This window comes from Fusarium tjaetaba (assembly GCF_013396195.1).
Source record: "Fusarium tjaetaba strain NRRL 66243 chromosome Unknown NRRL66243_c0000011, whole genome shotgun sequence".
In the NCBI taxonomy this organism is placed as follows: domain Eukaryota; kingdom Fungi; phylum Ascomycota; class Sordariomycetes; order Hypocreales; family Nectriaceae; genus Fusarium; species Fusarium tjaetaba.
This window is the reverse complement of record NW_023501207.1, coordinates 128,933-144,659: the sequence shown is the minus strand read 5'-3', so window position 1 is coordinate 144,659 and position 15,727 is coordinate 128,933. Positions and strand designations below refer to the sequence as shown.

At 48.6% G+C, this 15,727-nt stretch overlaps 5 protein-coding genes across 5 annotated transcripts; 1 reads left to right on the top strand and 4 right to left on the bottom strand.

The window, feature by feature from the left end:
• Positions 1-258: 258 nt before the first annotated feature.
• Positions 259-1,804, bottom strand: FTJAE_403 (monocarboxylate transporter 2; the record flags this gene model as incomplete). The annotated part of the gene is made up of 3 exons (XM_037350392.1): positions 259-1,478; positions 1,529-1,734; positions 1,797-1,804. The coding sequence occupies 3 exons, from the start codon at positions 1,802-1,804 to the stop codon at positions 259-261; spliced, it is 1,434 nt and encodes a 477-aa protein (XP_037212521.1).
• A 924-nt stretch (positions 1,805-2,728) lies between these two features.
• On the bottom strand, positions 2,729-4,105 carry FTJAE_402 (taurine catabolism dioxygenase; the record flags this gene model as incomplete). The annotated part of the gene is made up of 4 exons (XM_037350381.1): positions 2,729-3,092; positions 3,149-3,406; positions 3,456-3,721; positions 3,770-4,105. The coding sequence occupies 4 exons, from the start codon at positions 4,103-4,105 to the stop codon at positions 2,729-2,731; spliced, it is 1,224 nt and encodes a 407-aa protein (XP_037212520.1).
• A 788-nt stretch (positions 4,106-4,893) lies between these two features.
• Positions 4,894-6,108, bottom strand: FTJAE_401 (phosphoenolpyruvate phosphomutase; the record flags this gene model as incomplete). The annotated part of the gene is made up of 1 exon (XM_037350370.1): positions 4,894-6,108. The coding sequence occupies one exon, from the start codon at positions 6,106-6,108 to the stop codon at positions 4,894-4,896; it is 1,215 nt and encodes a 404-aa protein (XP_037212519.1).
• A 1,689-nt stretch (positions 6,109-7,797) lies between these two features.
• Positions 7,798-11,941, top strand: FTJAE_400 (choline dehydrogenase; the record flags this gene model as incomplete). The annotated part of the gene is made up of 6 exons (XM_037350359.1): positions 7,798-8,065; positions 8,122-8,204; positions 8,257-9,535; positions 9,587-9,741; positions 10,434-10,671; positions 10,722-11,941. The coding sequence occupies 6 exons, from the start codon at positions 7,798-7,800 to the stop codon at positions 11,939-11,941; spliced, it is 3,243 nt and encodes a 1,080-aa protein (XP_037212518.1).
• Positions 11,942-12,156: 215 nt separating this feature from the next.
• Positions 12,157-13,884, bottom strand: FTJAE_399 (Isotrichodermin C-15 hydroxylase; the record flags this gene model as incomplete). Its single annotated transcript, XM_037350346.1, has 5 exons — positions 12,157-12,322; positions 12,374-12,540; positions 12,599-12,678; positions 12,737-13,757; positions 13,810-13,884. The coding sequence occupies 5 exons, from the start codon at positions 13,882-13,884 to the stop codon at positions 12,157-12,159; spliced, it is 1,509 nt and encodes a 502-aa protein (XP_037212517.1).
• Between the last annotated feature and the right edge of the window lie 1,843 nt (positions 13,885-15,727).

The following is a 15,727-nucleotide window of genomic DNA, read 5'->3' as shown; positions in this document are numbered from 1 at the left end:
GATTGCCTTGCAATGGCACCTCACCATTTGACCTCTGATGTCTGGCCCTCCCAGTCTCTTTTGTTCATATATTGTGTGATGCTATCACCTACTGCGGGTAGGATTCCCTGACATTCTAACTTGTCTATACAAGTAGATAAAGTCCTACACAGGGGATCAAGTAAAACCTTGTTTTTCTCTTCGAGCCATTGAATATACTCAATCGTCTTTTATGTAGATATCTATAAGTGAGGTCTGTCCATGACGCGCCATGGCTTCTCAATTACGCCGTCCAAAGGTCCAAGATTCAGGCCACCAGCTCCAGATTACAACCCAGCCTCCAGCAAGAGAAACAAGACCCGTAAAGAGAATAAGCGGCCCATAACTGCTACCATACCCAAAGTGCTGGCAGTCAGAAATCGTACCAGCGTTGATTAGCCATACACTCACTGCACCTCCAACTAGATACCCGATACCTCTTACACCGTTGATTAGGCCGTATATTAGTCCGGCGTCAATGGACTCTCCCCTGTCTGCAGAGTCATTCTCCATTTGCTTGAGTATTCCTCCCCAAGTAGCACTGTAACCACTTGAGAAGAAGCCAAACGTGATGGAGAAGAGAACCAAGAGAAAGACGCCTCCTTGCGTAGTGTTTCCCCAAAAGAGGAATACGGCTAGTCCGCTCGTTACACATGGAATCGCAGACACAGTTTGCGCTGACAAGACAATTTGCTTGTTGTCGCTGAGCCATCCGAAAAAAGCAGATGCAAGGATACCAACGGCGTTCTGTAGAGCCAAGACAGTAGTTGCCATTGTCTCTGACAAGAGACTAAAATCTTGCGCATAAGTGCCCAGGTACGTCTGGGGTAAACCATAGCCAGTGCCTTGGAAGAAGACCGCGATACTATAGAAGTATATAGCAGGGTGCTTGAGAAAGTCCCAAGGAATGTTCCTCTCTGGTGTCTTGTGCATGGCAATTCTTGACGGTGGGATGGGAACAAGGCTGATACTGAGGATGCTCGCGGCGCCAACGAACACCGCCCAAGCAGTCATAGTTGTCCGGAAGCCCCAAGTATCCAGTGAAGCTTTGAACAGGAATGGACCGAGAGTGCCAACGATGTTCTTGCACGACAAGACCAGTCCGTACGCTACGGATCGGTTACTGGTAGTGTACCATTCGCCCAAGGAGAGGGTGATGGGGCTGTAGATTAGGGCGCATCCAAACGCTGAGGTGATACCCTGCGTGACGAGCAGATGCCAAACATTTGTGCTAAACGTTGAAAGGAAGAAGCTGATAGACGCAATGAGGGCACCACAGAAAGCAGCCTCTTGACGCCGGTACGCCCATCGTCTCGTGAATAGGGCGAAAAGGAAGGGCATGGAGAGGTACATGATGCCATTGGCAGTTGTTCCGATCGCGCCCGTGATGTCTTTGTTTCCCTGGAGAGTCCAGTTGTTGAAGTAATATTCCTCTAATACTCCGTAGCTAATTGCAAAGCCTGGATGTTCTGTGAGTAGATGTATGATACAAGGCTAGAGGTAGACATACCCCAGATTGGTATTTGGATGACCCCATTAGCTGCCAGGACTCGAATGAGGGTTCGTCTCGGAATATGGTCGCGCTTTAATTCGCTTTCGCTGATGGCGATGTCGTTTTCAAGGTCAGAGTCGGATGCTTCGTCGCCGGCTGAAGCGCCCGGCTCGACAAGTGGAATTTGGTCGACATTGTTTCGAGACACAGGCTGGTATTCGGGTCTGCCAGGAAACAACCACGTTAGCCACCAAGTCAAGGAAACGAGGGAACATAATGAGCCTACCTGGCCATGATGGTGAATAACTTGTGGTGAAGCGCGATATCAGTTGAATGGACCATGAAGATAAATTGAAGCTTGAACCGTGGAACAGAATGTCTGCTTGGGAAGAGAAGAGAGAGTCGCAGATGACAGTAAGGTACTGGACAATGAGTGCTGCTTGGCGGGGCATCCAGAAGACCCCTCATCTGCCAACCTCCAAGCCTGCGCCCTGCCAATGGCACCAGAACAGCAGATTAGGCAAAGATCTGACAATCACGACAAACACGGCCTCTGACTCCAGACCTTAAGGATTCACAACTTGGGAGAAAACAAGCCAAAGGACGTATCAGAGAAGTACAACTTTGTTTGTTTCCTCACTGCAACGGATATTACGGCACCTCAGACCCGCATCAGTAGCATTGCAGCATGCAAACGCGGAGCACAGCCAATCCTTCGCCGCGGAGGGCGTGCCACTAAGAACCCCCATTAGTTAGACTTTCCCCATACCCACCGGCTCAACTTGTCTCCTCAAAGTTCTTATCTCCGCTTTAGCACGTCTTGGCCCCTGCAACTGCTGTGTCACCATACCGGGAAATCTGAGTCCGAACAATCTTAGGCAGTATTGGGAAATTGATCGCGTGCTTGCCAGATTTTAAGATACCGCTTTATCCGGGCCGTGAGACTTGATGCACATAAGCATAAGCATACCTGAGAGAACAAGCTTTGCCAAGGTTGACCAAGATCTTCACTGGACCCTGGCTGACCCCACGGTTACACATTCAGTTTTGACACGGTTTTTATCAAGGTTCACACTTGCATTGTGTATATGACTACAAATAAGATAATGTCATATCATTGTTCACTATAGTCATGTATATCCGTGTCATGCCATGGTACGAAGCAATTCCCTTTCCAAGGTAATGATCCCACGAATAAGGCCTTGGAAAGTGTTATCTTCAGTCTGCGTGGAGCAAAACCTTGTGAGGACGATCATCAACTTGCACCCCGCCCCTCCTCTTCCAATCAGAATCATGATACGGGAGTTTCCAGCCCCCTTCACTCTCAGGCGTAGAGACCCACAGTCGCAGGAGATGGCGACGGGGAGCGGGTGGCTCATGGTCAGTGTAGGCCTGACGAGAATGGTAGAGATGGTTGTTCGTCATGAAGTGGACATCTCCGACCTCGAGGACATTGCCGATGGATTCTCTATAGCAGGTTTGGTCAAAGAACTCGATCGCCTCTGCTTGTGCATCGGATAGAGGAGGGATGATGCCTTTGTCAGAGAATCGCTTCAGAGACCTGACATAGTTTGGATCAAACCTACAGAAATTGTCAGTTTCATCAGTTCATGTTTTGATTGCGCAGAAGTGACAAACTTGGAGTAGACTCTGCCATTTCCCTTCTCAATGTAGTAGATGGCACATCGGATGTAATCCTCTTGTCCATCGCTGACTTCTCCCTTTCGGTCAAAGTACCAAATGGGCTGAGTGAGGAGCTCCGCGATATCAGGCCGCTCCTCTTGCATAACGTTCCAGACCCGATGGCCCGAAACGATGTTGTTCTCACCTCCCTTGAGCGGAGTATTGAGGCAGAGAAGGCCAACGATATCTGCCGGGTCAGCATGGAAGGTTTGCCTAGAATACGAGTCAGATCAACTGCCGAGCAGGGTCTCGAGTCACATACCTTGCCGTGGTTCGATACAGCCGGACCTTGTGGAAGTCCGCCGGGTTCTCACCCAGGTCCTTGATATGCCCCAGCACATGGCCCCTACCGTTCTGACTCACAATGTGCCCAAAGTGAGCGCCCAAGCCCATGTATGCGGTGGACGACTTGCGCATTCCCCATTCCTTGACAGGCATACCTTGGAACAAGATGAACCCATAGCCATTGATCATATCATCTCGGACCTCTTCAAGATACTTCTCCATGCGAGGAAGAGGAAACAGCTCCTGAATAGCTATGTCAGTATGCATATTCATGCGATGCTTGACTCATACCTTGCACATCTCGTTCAGGTCCCGACCACTGTTGATGTAATTCTCAGCAGCGGTGCTCAGGTCTTCGAGCTCCTCCGGAGTAAAGGGATGCTTCCAGATAGCTTCCTTTTCAGGAGAGCCAGCCAGATCATCTTTAGTCCAGGCCGTGATGCCAGTGATCTTCTTGGGAAAGTCTGAGTATGGGTGTATTTCCTCGTAGAGAGGAGGCTGCTGGCCAGTAGTCTTGTAGCCATCTGGGAAGAGTGCTGATTTGGCCTTCACCTCTAACTTGGTGCGGTACTCAGTTTTGGGGAGATGCGAAAAGTCGCTGACTGTTTCGATAAGACCGGGAGCCATCTTGGAAGCTTCAAGTTCAAAGTGTTAAAGTGTTTTTGGTAGTTATGGTAGTTATGGCTGTGTGTATTTCTTTATCTTAGTCGGCCTGCACGGTTCTTTCAAGACACCAACATGCCTTTATAATTTGGACTACTTTCAGCATCCATCTTGGCATCAGTATGCTTGAACTAGAAATATCACTGTTACTCAAAGCATCCCGGAGTCTTACTCATCAATCACGCCACGTCTACAGATCCATTCAGTTTGTGCCGCTCCAAATGTGTCGTTACATATCGAGAGTCACAAGTGTGACGCAGCCAACCTAGGGACCCTCACACCTCCATATGCCGATGATCCGTGCGGTTAATGTTGACAATCTGAAGTCAGCTTGACCATATATGCAGTACTACCCAACACCTACCTATTATGCAAGTGCATGAAACGCGAGATGGCGCAACTCAAGATAACATTACGCAAGATACCAGAATGCAAGCTGCCCAATCCAGGATAGAGCCCTGTCTTTCTGCGAGGGTACAAAACCCGAAATATGAGATGTGCAAGGTTAATGGCCCCGAGAGATTTCCTCACATGTACACGTGTTTCTTGAATAACAGATACAGCGTACAATATATCTTAGGAATCTCAATTATGTGTACGTAACATTATTGTTTATCTCTCACGTCACAGGCACCTGGATGCTAAAATTACATGGATGTGTAGGACTATTGTAACAACATGCATGAAGATTTACGGCGAGGCTCGCTGAAAGATAAGACAGTCAATAAACAGTGAAATAAGCTTAACCTAATCTAGTAAACATCTACCTGGGTGACAAGCTCCGCAACAGGAACCACCTGCTTCGCATTGATCTTGAGAAGTTCCTTGACGCTGACAATGCGTGTGTCTGCCTCGCACCCGGCCAGCTTCCCCTCTAGCAAGTCGATCACAGTAGCCTGAATGTTCTCCGAGGCCGTCGCTTCCGCAACAATTCTGTACATCCTGGCCTCATTGCTCTCCTCACCCCAGACACTACGGTTCCGAAGCTTTCTAAGAAGGCAGCCGTAGTTACGAGCCTGAATCATTGCTCGTATCTCAGCATCATTGTAGAACAGGTCCAGGTTCTTGGCTAGGATCTTGTCAGAGATAGAACCGACGGCGCTGATCTTGGCGCGCATCAGGTGGTTTGCGTAGATGATAACGTTGGCGCCAGCTTCGTACAGAGCATCCTTGGGTATCTCCGAGTACGTAGTGGGAACGACAACAAGAGGTGTCTGGGGGTCATATTCACGGTACTCGCGCAAGAACCGAGTCACCTCATGAGGAGATTTACTCTTGGAGTGGATCATGATAGCGTCGACACCCGCCTCGTGATAGATCTTGGCTCGCTTCAGGGCATCTTGGTGTGCAGCCTCGTAAGACCTGCTTTCCTCTTCTGCATCTGCCTTGGAGACACGGCAGCAGAAGGATTCAATACGAGCGGTGATCATGGGACCGCCCTTTGTCTTTGCATTCACCTCTTTGAAAGCGCGGATTACTTGCGCGAATTCGTGAGGATCAGCCAAGGCCTGTGAAGCAGATGACGCCGCAAGCGAGTTGACCTTTTGGCCTGGGGCTAAAACGGCCTTGTCCTCGATGACAACCATGCCGACGCCGACAAGGTTCATGAGTGCCACCAGGGCAGGGATGTCTGCAATATCACCACCACTATCTGCGTCAAAAGCAGCGCAGAGGGAACGGTTGCTTGTTTTTCGCTTAAGCTCCCCGTCAAGAGCGAGGAGTGATGCCCGTTGAAGAGGGGAGAGCGTCTCACTGTCTGGAATACCTAGGTAGGTAGTCTGACAGAGACCGCTGTACCAGATGCCGTCGAACTTCTGGCCATTCTTGCCAACGGTTGCTCTGATGATCTCTGTTGAGGTGCCATCGTGAGTTTCACAGAGGATGATTTTGTTGTTGTTCTGGGCCAGTGCTGAGCGCACAGAAGAGAATGCAGGTGAGGGCGAAGGTTCAATATGAAGAGAGCCCATCTTGTTGGTTTGGTGGCCTTTGTGCGACTTTAACACGGATAGTGCTTTTATCAAGCGAGAAGAGGGTTGTGAACGATGAAGGTGAGTTCAATTAAGATATTGATTTTATGGTCTAAATCCAGCCAAGAGCCGGCCATTTTCACCCATTATTATACTTCTTCACTATCTCAGCCATGGCCTCTGAAACAGCAAGAACCCTTGTCCACAGTCAGTGGGACATATTCTCATAAGCTACGCTTATTGTCAATACTGGTCTTCACTTCCCACTCGAGTCTTGTATCTTGTGAGTTATTGCCTAGTTTGTCTGTTCCCTATTGTCACCTCGTTCACCGTGGTCAGATGGGTAGGGGGTCCCAATGCGGCTTCTGTCAGCTTCCCCGAGATATCTTGGTCCATGATGATGTTACACACCCTCACTGCTCACCGTATCTGGCTATCATGAACCAGGTAGGGTGCAGAAAGAGTAGATTCTGGTAGTCTGTGTGTTTCTTGGCTTTCGGTAAAGATGCCGATGAACCCCACGTAATTACAGATAAGAACAGGTAACGATTCCGTGCCAGCAATTGCATCATCCGGGTCTCGTGCCTTGTTTCCGTATTTGCTCTAGAATGAACAAGATGCATTATCACGCAGCATGACATCGCCGATCTTTACAGATTAAGCTTTGTGGAGGTGGGGAATAAGGCCACGTCGTCAATCTCCAGAGACAACAACAGAGACGTGGCGTCCCTGGCGAGTCAAGATAGAGGAACTTTGTGCAGCGGCAGTTATAGGATCGAATTAATGGTGTCCACACTGCACCTCAACTCCCCGTCTCAAGACTGAGATTCGTAACTGCAAGGACGAGGTTACAGAACCCCGAAATTCACCGAATGGAGGATTTTGGTGCGTAGATCCCTGCGTAAGCGGATCCGAGGTTGTATGCACAAGGACGGCACATGCCATGATAAGCGCATTGCGGGGAGAACAAGCTCAGATCATGACCGTTAGTCTACCAATTTATTCAACTAAACATGTTTACTGTGTGGAGATACCTCGTCCGGAGACTCCGTCTTGACTAACCCCGGCCCGGGCCGAATCGCCAAGCTGGCTTGTCCATCTTGCAGGGCTCATGCCAAGGAACTTGCGTCGCACTAACGCTCAGGGACTATTGCGGATGATCCATCTCGCGTAATGAGACTGTTCCGGGTAGTCAGCAATGATCTCTAGTGTTGCAACCTGGTGCATGGGTAGTGTTGCAATCTCAGCCGCAAGCTGGCGGGCGGCACGGGATGCACTGACTCAGGTATCGACAATGCGACACTGGCACTTCCTTGCCGTATCGTCTTATCTTACGAAAGTCTTTCAATTAAGCAACTGGGATTGAAAAAGCTTTCGTGATGATTGGTAGATCCTCAGGTCAGCATGTTGATTGTAGATGCCGAATATCCTGTCTTTGCTATTATACTTCTACCCCGAATACGCGTAGCCCTGGTCCTCGCTTGCGTGAGGGGAAATACGAACAGATGAAAGCATAGAAGCAGCGATATCGGGTGACTTGGGTCAATACGCCAAGATGGATGAATTGAGGTTGCGAAGCTTAGTACCCTAGAGAGTATTCCCAGCCTAAGTGATCTTTTTCTGTATAAATTCGCAGAGTGTATGTGGGCTTCGCATAGCATTAACAAAAGGAGTACCAAATACGCCGTCATGCATATTCTTCCTGTTTTTTGTTCTCTTTTTGTGTCAGCACTCGCTGAAGAGGTACCCCCTCAGTTTGATGATGGGCAACTGACTGGCAATGGCTTTGGTATACCTGGTATCAATGCCACATATGACTATGTAATCGTTGGCGGTGGTACAGCAGGTGCCCTTGCAGCAGCGCGCCTTACTGAGCACAGTAACGCGACTGTTGCTTTGGTTGAAGCCGGAGGATTCTATGAACTTAGCAACGGCAACGTCAGCCAGTTGCCATTTAGTAGGTCACACAATACGTTTGCGACTCTCGCCACCCAGCATATTGATATTACTTAGGGATCAATGATTGGAAAGGATCGGGGGGCGCGTCTAGCTGGCAGCCACTCATTGATTGGGGCTACTTCACTCAACCCCAAAACGTAAGTACCTTCAGGATCTCAACGTATACATCTTTTTACTAACGTCAGATAGAACGGCAAGAAGATCCATTATGCCCAGGGAAGAACATTTGGCGGCAGCAGTGCCAGAAACCTGATGATGTTCAATCGCCCTACCAAAGGGGCGTACAAGCACTGGGCCGAGAAAGTGGGCGATGATGCCTATACGTGGGAGAACATGCTCAAGTTCAACACAAGAACTATGAAGTTCTCAGACAACAGTCAACACCGCCCTCAGAATGCCACGGCTCTTTATGACACTGCAGCTTTCTCAGGGAAAGGGGGTCCTCTACACCTCACCTTTCCAGGCTACGTCTTCCCAGTTTCGTGGGACGCCATCAAAGCCTTTGAAGCACTGGGATTTAAAGAGATTCCAAGCTTCACTGCTGGTGTCTTGCAAGGTTGGGGCTGGTGGCAATTCTCCATCAACCCTGATACTGGTCTTCGAGACTCTTCAGAGAGTTCATTTTTGCAGCAAAGCCTGGGCCGGTCTGGCTTGACAACATACATCAACACCATGGCCCGCAAGATTCTCTTCTCTGGCAAAAAGGCCGTTGGTGTCACTGTTGATAACTATGGCCAACAATCTTTCAATCTGACCGCCCGAAAGGAAGTCATCGTTGCTGCCGGGCTCTGGAGTAGCCCTCAGTTGCTCATGGTTTCTGGCATTGGGCCTGAAGAAACTCTCAAAAAGTTCGACATCCCAGTCCTATCAAATCTGCCGGGAGTCGGCCAAGGCACACATGATTCAGCTGCTGTCCATGGGCCTATCTGGGAGATTGAAGGAATTTCAACGGGCGGTTGGAAACAGCCCTCCAAGATGAAAGAAGCAATCACTGAGTTCAATCAACACAAGAAGGGCCCTCTTACCAATGGCGGCGTTGATGTCGGGGCATTCGAGAAGATTCCTCTGGCAAATCTTAGCAAGAAGGCCCAAGAGGATCTCGCTCAGTACCCTGACGACTGGCCTGAGGTAGAGTTCATCATGCAGATGGTTGATCCTCCAGCTGGTGCGACTGGCAAGAACTACGCTGCCATGACCATCAGGATGGTTGGGACGGTCAGTCGTGGCAACATGACTATCTCATCTGCGAGCAACCTTGACCCTCCTATCATTGATCCAAACTGGCTACGAGCTGATACAGATAAGGAGGTAGCTCTGTATGCTCTTCGAAGAGCCCGACAGCTTTGGGAGCATATTCCTTCCAAAATTGGTAAGGAAATATACCCTGGCGCCAACATCACCAGTGACGAACATTTGCTGGATCTCACCTACGACAACCTCGACCCGACGCATCATGGAACTGCTTCTTGTGAGTTCACGTCTCTTTGATACAAAATAAGCTCATACTAATTCATTACAGGTAGCATGGGCAAAGCTAGTGATTCATCAGCAGTGGTCGACTCTAAGGGTCGCGTTTTTGGCATCAAGAATTTGCGTGTTATCGATTCCTCTACCATGCCACTAACGCCACCTGGACACACAATGGGTCCAACATATGGCAATGCTGAGAAATTGGTACAGGATATTTTGAATGCCTACCATGGTTTAGAGTAGCTGCGATCAGCCTGTTCGCGCAGTATCATAGCAGAGAGATATTTCGCTGTCAATTCTCGTAGACAATGGCTTCAATTCATCTTTGGTAATTTTGCTTGGGCATTGTCTCGATGATTTGATGACAACGCTTCACTCAAACCTTCTGACTCTATCATGCGCCCCAATTCGCTGTCGCAAACTTGTAAATTGTTGTATCAGCCATGAATCACGCCATTATTCCGTCCCGTGGGGTATCATGTTCCGATCAGAACTGGAATTTGGTCGGCGGTATCGGAGGAGCCTTCGTGCTGTCAAAACGCTGAGGGTACGATGCCCGGTCATTGGATGTGCACGGTTGACGGCCGTGTAAAGTTCCTCTCATGTACACCGCCATTTACTCCACGGCATTGCAGCGTGTCAGTGCAGGTGTGTGTGAGTGCAACAAGAGACAACATCTGCACGGTTTTGGGAGGGTGTGCTATGATAATAAGTGGACACAAAATAATTGGGTGTTTACGCCGATCAATTCGGGGCTGCTTATCACCCCGAAGCCGGCTAGAAGCGTTCAGTGTTCTCTGCGGTGGCACTTCGAAGCCGAAGCCGCATTTCTCCCCACCTGCGAAAGCAAAACACTGCTGCCTTATCTTTCTTCTACTTCGCAAAGCTGGCTCTAGCTTGACTTTATCAACGGTATCGCAACAGAACATTTCCTCCTCATGGCGGAAACAGAGAAACAAGAAGGGTCTCAAGATGGGCCTATTCTGCAAAGCAGTTTTCAGGAGGATGATAACTCCGCTGAACAAGCCTCTCACTCAACTGACCAGACGAACACAAATCTAGCAATTGGTGGTGATCACAAAAAGAAGCTCGGTGTGCTTTTGGGCTCAGCACTTATGCAGCTCCCGCTCTGGGGTAAGCAACTACGGTTTACCATTATGCCTTATCTAACAATACCATTCTAGGCTTCAATCTGAGTTACGGTATTTTTGAAGAATACTGGACAAGCAACTGGACTCTCGATGGCGATCTCTCCATCACTGGCACAGTCGGCACTACCTCCAACGGAGTCATGTATATCTCCATGCCGTTCTTGTTTGCCATATTCACCCGCTACTGGGCTCATCACCGGATCAAAGCAGAGCTCGGAGGCCTCATCATAGCATTCCTCGGGTTCATTCTCTCCTCCTTCAGTACCCATGTGTGGCATCTCATGGTGACACAAGGCGTCATGGCTGCTTTTGGATGTACCCTCGTGTACAGCCCAGCAACATGTTCTCTCGGGGAGTGGTATGCCACTGGAAATCGAGCTATTGCCTATGGTATCATTCTCTCGTGTAGGAATATTGTTGGCTCGGTTTGTCCTTTTCTTCTGCGGTATCTTCTTGACCAATACGGCTTTCGATGGACAATTCGGATATGGGCGTTCATTCTAGCTGGGTCAGGTCTTTTGTCCATCGTTCTCGTGCCAACGCATCCTTCCAAAATGGTGGCACGAGAGGGAAAGCCTCCCCGCATACCATGGACATTCCTAAAACACCGTGGCATTTACACCTACTTCGTTGCAGTCATGGTTCAGAGTTCAGGGTACTGTCTGCCGCAGACATATCTCCCAACATTTGCAAGAGAGTTCAACGGCGCCAGTCAAGCTATTTCTACTCTATTGCTTACGCTGCACAACATTCCGGGCATCCTCTCGTGCTTCTTCTTCGGTTGGCTCACTGACAATAAGTATCATCAATTCTCAGCCACTACTATTACTTGCCTCTCGGCGTTCGCATCCTCAGCGTCTGTCCTTTTGCTCTGGGGACTGTCAGTAGATGGAAGTCCGGCCCTTACACTTGTATTTGCCATCGTCTTTGGCTTCTTTGCCGGCGGCTACAGTGCGACATGGGGAGGCATTACTAAGGAACTTGAGATTGAAGCAGAGGAGCATGACGAGACTATTGACTCCAGTCTTACATATGGACTTCTCAATGGAGCTCGAGGTATTGGGTTTGTCAGTGGTGGGCTTGTAAGTATCCCATTGCTGAGCGCAGGAGACACAGGCTGGGGAGGGAGGTTTGGCTACGGAACCAAGTATGGTCCACTTATGGTCTTCACCGGCATTGCAGTCGCTTTTGGTGGCCTTGGGTTGATCAGGGCTGCAAGAATAAGACCACACAAGACTTCAACATCAGGCTGAAACTATGATTGCATAGAAATTCATGTTTAAAATCTGGTAGCTTGACTGACCTACTGGAGGTTGATGAGCCGGGCTGCCTCAATCATAGGTTATTCTGATCATGCAAACTAATCCTAACATGTTGCTACTACACCTAAGAACACTTCGTTCTTCCATAGATCTTTACCAAAGATATAGTCTTTGGATTCTGTAGAATGGCAATAGCCCTTGTGCATTCAAACTTTCTCACGAACAACCTCTTTGAGTTTGATAGGCAGTCCGCCCTTCTCCCATAGGAAGAAGATCTTCTGATCGTACCAGTCCTTTTCAGTCGGTACAGCCTCGAGGTCAAACTTCCAGAGCATACGAGCCAACAAGAGTCGCATCTCGGTATACGCTAGACTATTTCTCATTGTCAGCTATGCCTTAAGCCAGCGATAGCAGCATACTTACTTCTTGCCAATACAGTCACGAGGTCCTAGGGAGAATGGCGATAGGATAGCCCGGTTATCGCTCGCATATCGAGGATCATCCAGCCAGCGTTCTGGAACAAACTTCTTGGGGTCCCTGAAGTTCAGCTCTGAGTAATATGCAGGCCAGTGAGGCATCGAAACCGCAGTCTATAGGTAACAGTCAGAGTTTAGTGAGTGCAATTGGAAGCTCTTTAGTTCAACTCACGTTCTCAGGAATCCAGTAGCCATCGATGAACTCGCCACCGGTTGGGGAAAGTCTTGAAAGTCCAACAGCCACTGGCGGGTCTAAAATAACGATCAGTACACAGACCAGTGTGAAAGGCCTCATGATAGGTGATCTTACACATGCGAAAGCCTTCGTTAAAGACAGCCAACATATACTTCAGTTGGTCAACCTGGGTAACGGTGATCTCGCCCTCAGAGCTAAAGGCAGACCGTATCTCATTTGTCAACTTCTCAAGCTTATCAGGATTCTTGAGAAGGAAATAGGTGGTTCCACTCAGAAGGGTAGCTGTTGTCTCGCTACCAGCGATGATCATGACGCCCGAGTTCTCGATGATCTCAAGCTGCGACATACCCTTCTCATCATTATGACGAAGGACATATGACATAAAGTCTTGGCTCTCAGTATCCTTGGACTCAATGCGGGCAAGAGCCGCATGCTCTGCGAACTGCATGTGCTCTTCATAGCTCTTCCTCAAGCTTGGGGGACTCAATAGGGAGATCCAATTCTGAAGTCCAAGGCGCACGTAGATCTGAGTATAGGAAAGAACCTTGAGGCCCTTAAAGACTCTGCTGACCCAGGGATGATACTTTCCGTTCTCAAGACATCCGAATGGCTGACCAAGGGCGAGATGGCCAATGAGATCGAATGAAGCAAAGTTGTACCAAGCTACAATGTCGATTTCCTCTCCTCGCTGTGCTCGCTCTGTGAGGCCTTTCATGAACAGTTCGACGTAGTGATCCACAACATCGCCTTGACCGCGAAGTGCCTTGGACGAAAAAGCATGTGCAAGTAGGCGGCGCATACGTCTGTGGTCTTCCTGGTCGGAACGAACGATGCTTGAGCAAGGGCGGTTTTGACGATACATACGGAAGTCTTTCTCAAATGACTTTTGACCAGCTGCTTTGTGGCCGTAGATTTTCTTAGAAGCTTCCGCAGTGATGAAGGAGACATCTTTAGGCGTGAATCTGACAGCTGGCCCATATCGTTCGTGCAGCTTTGCGAGGTGAAAGACCCAGTCGCCTTTGCTGAGATAGTACAGATAAGGGATCTGAGTTATGGCATATAGCTTCGGTCCGGGGACTTTGGCCAGTGGGTGAAAGAAAGCGTAGTATGCAGAACTGACAACGAGATAAAGAATCTTTGCGATACGATTAGAAGAATGAAGCGAGCTCTATGATGCTTGGACTCACCAGAGAAATACCTAAAAGAGAAAACACGGAGCCGAGGCTGAGCTCAGCCAGTGCCTCCGTATGTAGTACACCCATGCTGGCGGGTTGACAGAAGAGCAGTGCAGAATAGCTTAGATGACTGACTTGATGATTGAGATGTGGTATTTACCTTGGTAGATTCTGATTTTAATAGGCAGAATTGTTCCAACTTTTATAACCCCTCGTTCCAAGAGAGTAGAGGCAACACGAAAGTGCTCAGCGTACAAACCTGTTTGATGCACGTCGATCATTCATCTTTTTCGCATACATCTGCATCGGGATACGACCTCGGGATCAACCGAAATTCTCTCCGCAACCAATCAATGTGGACATCATGTGAGGAGCCAATACTTTCACCGCGTTAATGCCTGCTGAGTGCCGAGTTGAAATGAAGATGTATCCACTGATCCGCGTTCCACTGCCTTCGTGTTCAACATGATGTTGTTTTTATGTCCGCGGGGTTTGCAAAAGTGCCAGCTAAAAGCGATGTTCGGGATTTCGGGCTTAATGAGTTTCACCCTTTTCTTTCCAACGCCGTTCGCCCAGATATTGATGATCTTCTTTTTCTATTTTGGCTGAGTTGAAGCATATTCTGATCTGCCGAAGCAGGATTCATATCCCAGCAAAGGAATTGCTTATGAATGGATGACATGGTCAATAATCATCCAGTTAGGGTAAGCACTAGATGAAAAGTACCGATTGGTTTGATAAGCCTTATCTACTATCGACTTGAGTCTTCGTAGTATACATCCGGAGGTTAGAGACGCATGGAAGCGACACTTTATTCCACGTGCAATAGTGGCCGATGTTACACACGGCAATATTGTCATGGCTCTTAAACACTACATTGGGACTAATAGCCTCGTCATCGCTTAAACCTACCACTGCAACATCACTTAAATTTGAACGTTCCGTGCCGTAGTATCCGAAAGAGGTGGCATAGCTTGACCCTGTAAGCGGGGAATTATATGCAGACATTAAATGGAGAATAGCCCTCCAGAGCCATGGGCGCAACAGCGATCATCAAGTGTTAAGAACATCGTTACTTGCAGCTATTCAGAAGGTATTTTCAACTCGTATGACGCCAGTGTCCAGACCTGCCTAGAGACAACTGCGGTGAGAGTTGCTTGAGAACTGTTTCCAGTGGGTATGTTAAAATAACATCCTCTCACAGCCAAGCAAGAAAACAGCCAGAATGACATCATTTATGACTTTGACTCCACAGAGATTCGCAACTGTTGAGCATCTGATATACTGGGCCCAAAACTTGGTCTGGACCATTTGTGAGACAACGGTCAATCGCAGTCAAAATCCCGAGACATATTGTGACACCAGAAATCACCATGACGAGTCAATTATTAGAAGAGTACCTAGTTATAAGCACGTCGCCAATGGCCTGAGACCCCGCAATGATCGCCTCTATGGCGGTAGTATCCGTGCCTATCTGCCGAGAAGCCGGACTCAGACACGGCTCCAGTCCACCATCTGGGGCTTCTCACGAAGCTAGTGACCGGTCCTGAAGAAGGTCCTTTTGGAATACAAAGTGTGATTTGTCGAATACGTTCACATGCTTCTCAAACTTTCCGCGGAATTATTGAACTGTACATGGCTATTGTCTTGAGAAAGGTGGGGATTTGTGGAAGCCCATGGAGGCTATATTCAGACGAGATTGAGAAGCTAAAAGCAGTTTATACAGCACAGTAAGACTATCTTCAGCACCCCCCAGATATCATTCTTCCCCTTTCTCAATGTGACTCATACTAAGAGCTCTGCGCTCACGAAAGCTACTCCCATCAAATTCCAGATATTTCTCCTTGCGCTTTTCAGTAATGGCTTGCGTACCCGTCAGAGGCTCGTCGCCGTCAAAGATCTGGCCAATCTCCTCCAGACCTTTGATACC